The 4,008-nt window shown below is 32.8% G+C and overlaps 1 protein-coding gene and 1 long non-coding RNA gene across 2 annotated transcripts in view; one reads left to right on the top strand and one right to left on the bottom strand.

Annotated features, from left to right (window-relative positions):
* Positions 1-4,008, top strand: part of LOC105450909 — a 24,369-nt gene that overhangs the window by 5,818 nt on the left and 14,543 nt on the right. The gene's annotated exons all lie outside the window — the stretch shown is intronic.
* Positions 417-4,008, bottom strand: part of LOC105450911 (mitogen-activated protein kinase-binding protein 1-like) — a 51,278-nt gene continuing 47,686 nt past the window's right edge. The window contains exons 6-10 of the mRNA XM_011691031.1: positions 3,468-3,628; positions 3,058-3,394; positions 2,766-2,932; positions 2,361-2,685; positions 417-1,249 (exon numbers count right to left, since the gene is read on the bottom strand). Coding sequence (XP_011689333.1) covers positions 1,019-1,249; positions 2,361-2,685; positions 2,766-2,932; positions 3,058-3,394; positions 3,468-3,628 — 1,221 coding nt within the window. The 3' untranslated portion in view covers positions 417-1,018. The remainder of the gene's footprint in view (positions 1,250-2,360; positions 2,686-2,765; positions 2,933-3,057; positions 3,395-3,467; positions 3,629-4,008) is intronic.

The following is a 4,008-nucleotide window of genomic DNA, read 5'->3' as shown; positions in this document are numbered from 1 at the left end:
GTAAAAAATGGCCAATTGCAGTTGAATTTGAAGAGAATAATAGATTATGATTGGTCAATTTCTTACGCCTTAAGGCTTACTACATCTATTGTGTTTCGGGACTTATCTGAAAAACAGTTAAACCAACGATTTTCATATTCAAAAAGAATGTTTCTATAGAATAGATTATGATTATATCAATATCAATAATACTTTTTTTATCGCAAAAATAAAAGCAAAATTTAAGGCAAAAAATCGAATTTTTTTTCAAATAGCCGTCATTTTGTTAATTTTCATGCAAGATCAATTATCGTAGTCTATTCCATAGAGACATTCTTTTTGAACAGAAAAATCGTTGATTTAACTGTTTTAGATGACTGGTGCGATCTGCAGTATTTCCCTCATGGCACCATGTTCAAATCGAAAAGGCTTCTTCACCGGAATTTTGCATAGCATATACTTACAGTCAACAAATTGACTTCAAAAAATTACAAATTAAAGAGAAAAGTACAACAAATAAGTTGTAAAAACAATAAAGAATGTGATCTTGATCACTTTTCCCGAAAAAATTCTCAAAGATCGCCTTCTTTTTCGGGCCGCAAAGTAGAATGGACCCTTGAAAGAGACAAGTGAATTTGTGTGAAAGAAAGAATAATTTTATTTCTTACTTAATTGAAATATTGTTGCAAATATTAGCTATTTAATGTCGTTATGCAAAGTTGTACTCTATGCATTAAAGTAGAATGGATTGTTTCTAATATATTCTATCTTTCTAATTCTTCAAATATAAGTAATAAAAGGTAATTTTTCGCGTACTACAGATTAATTTTCAAAGCCTTTTTTCAAAATAAAGCCTTATTAAAAAAATTCTACCCCATCATTTTAATTTATTTTTAATCGTAGAATCACTTTCTTTTTGGTCGTTAAAGCTCACCCTGTAATAATAATTTGGAAAACTTTTTATATGAGTCGCTAAAATATCTAGATATTGCCATAAAATTTGTCAGTATTGTAAGAGCAGCGATGTATGATATATGAGTTATAAATTATTTATCTTACCTAGGACAACTTTTATCAGCGAGCCATCGTCACTAACGGAACCTTTAAAAGTCTTGCTGTGTTTACCCGTAGTAACATTGTAAACTCGAATATTTCTATCTTGACAGGCGGTTAACACATGCTTTTGTCCGGAATCGACTTCCATGTCATATAGAGTAGTTTTTCCCTGAGCATTGCGGCCTCTAGCAAATTGCGGCATTCCACCTGGTGTCTAAAAACATAAGAGAGAATTCTAACATCATGATAAATACCGATCTCAAATTAATTATACTGTTCAACAAAAAATATTTTTTCTTCAAACACGACAAGAATAATTGTTTTTCATAGTTGGGTGCTAAATATAATTCCGTCAAATTGTTCTATCACATCACAATTTTAATTTGTAATTAAAGTTGCAAAAAGGGTTATTTAAAAATATTTTGGCATATTATACTACGATATTATAACCGTGTGACGTGCTGAAAAAGTTTTATTGCAATCAAAATTAAGTATGTTGCTGGAATATTTTCATTCCTTAAAAAGAATTTATTGTATCAATTATGATTAAAAAAATTTTTGAAATAGTATTTATTTCATCATAGATGCAACATTTTGTGTATATACATATAGACATTAAGAATCTACCAAATATTTTTTTAATTGTTTTTTAAATTTAAAGAGTTTTGAGACCATCGAATTTAATATCAAATTCAATTTAAATAAAAAACCTTATACATAAGTTCAAAAAATTTGATCTATATTTTAAATATTGACATCTAGGTCATACTGATTATAAATTATTATCAACTTTTACATAAGTTTAGCAGTTTAAGTTAGTATTCCGGCCAAGTTATATTTTTCAGTAACTTGACAAATCCTTAAGTTTAAGTAATAAAATTAAAAAATATTTAGTATATTCTTAATGGCACATATAATCATAATTTTACACACAACTTTGACACAATAGATTATTTACAATTGACACACTATATTATTTACAAATATTTTTTTGACCATAATCAACATAATCAACACAATAAATTCCTTTTGAAGGTTGAAAATCTTAATAACATATTTAATTTTGATTGCAATAAAACTCCACACAGCACACAGTACGTCATATATCGTTACATTATATCATATAAAAAACACAATGCTAAAATACATAAAAATAGCCCTTCTTCGCAATCTTGATCGAAAATTTCTCAAAATTGTGATATGTGATAAAGCATTTGATAAGTAAGATTGTATTCAGCGCCTAAAAAGCTACGAAAAATGATTATCTTCGTATTTTTGAATTTCTTTGTTGAATAACGTTATCGATTATCGAGCAAGATACTCACCGATTGCAATTGCCTAAAAATAATACTCTTATCTGCGCCGCAGGAAACCATCTGTATTTGATTACTCTGATTCAATTGATTGAAAAACCTGACCGCAGTAATAGAAGAACTATGATCGTCGAGCGTCTGCAGGAAATTATATCCCTGATCAACGCTAAAAATGTGAATCAATCTATCGCGAGACGCGCTTGCCAATAACCTAGGAGTTTCTAGCGAATGTCGCGAAAATCTAGAATATTCTAAACATAGCACTTCGGCATCATGTGCCTCTATCAAACATAGTTCTTCCAGCGAAGAAACATCGTGAATTCTGATGTTGCCAGATCTGTGGAAATAACATGCAAATATATTGTGTATCCCTCATCCTTCTATCTTTTCCAATCAATTGAATATTTCTTCTCATACCTATCGCCAGAAGCGAGGTGTTTGCCGTCAGGTGCAACCCTTATCGATCTGACACCGTTACGACCATCGTAAGAAGCATCGCTCTTTTCGGTAGATCCTGCAGTGGCCAAGTCCAGATCCTTCAGATAAATCAACTCTGGATCCACGTACAACACCTTGAGCAATTCCTGTTGGTAAAAAAAAAAAAAATAAAAGAACATTGCGAAATAAAATATCGATTTTATATGTCCGCATTTAGATTTTACAAAGATGGATAAGGCTGACGTGCGTGTGCGCGCGCCTATGTACTGACGTTGCTGTAAATGTTCCGTTTGTACAAGGTATCATTCGGCAAATTGTCCTTTTCCAAATTCCAGACTCTTATTGTGTCGTCACTGGAACAAGTAATGAAACTTCCAGGCGGCATCGCACCGACGGAATCTGGATCAGTCGGATACATCTCAACGCCCCAGATGCAGGCTGAATGGTATAGGAACGAATGTGATTTGCCAACCCGTTTGATATCTCTCACATCCCAAACATAGATACTATGATCGTTGTATACGCAAGTCAGCTTGTTATTTCGCTCGTCAAATGCCAATGCAATTGCGTCCGGATACCTCGCATTAGGAGGATGTTGCGACATATGGCTGAAAAAAGAGGATATTTCTGAGTTATCGTAACGGAAAATTGAACAAGATACATTGTTATATAAAATAAAACCTGATGGATAATCCTTGTGCAACATCAACTCCCAAGTAATGTGTCCTCGGTAGCGTAGTAATAAATTGAAGTGTGCTAGGACTAAAACATCTTACAATACCTTCAGCACAGCCAATAAAAATATATTTATCGCCGATCGCCATACAATTGGCACTGCTCGTCTGGAAAGACAGCAAAATTTTTCTCATAGTTAAAAATTAGGTGAAACACCTGTTTATGAGACTTATGACCTTAACATATGCTAAAGAAGAGATCATCTTTCTAACAATCGAAAGATTTTAGCTGTCGCTCATTATTTATTAAAATATTAATAAAAATTTTACATATAAATACATATACATATCAAGATATTGGATTGAAATTTATAGAGTTACAATGACAAAATGTAATTTATCATTTAATTTTGAAAACATCCACTTCAACCCTCCGAGGGAGGCGGGGGGAAAGGAGGTTGAAAATCTCCGTACATGTTCCTCACACACACGCACACGCGCACACACACACGCGCGCGCACACGCGCACGCACGCGCGCACGCACGCG

The sequence above is a fragment of the Wasmannia auropunctata genome, unplaced genomic scaffold (assembly GCF_000956235.1).
Source record: "Wasmannia auropunctata unplaced genomic scaffold, wasmannia.A_1.0 LD336053.1, whole genome shotgun sequence".
Classification (NCBI taxonomy): Eukaryota; Metazoa; Arthropoda; class Insecta; order Hymenoptera; family Formicidae; genus Wasmannia; species Wasmannia auropunctata.
The sequence above is the reverse complement of the archived record's forward strand: the minus strand, read 5'-3'. Positions and strand labels throughout refer to the sequence as shown.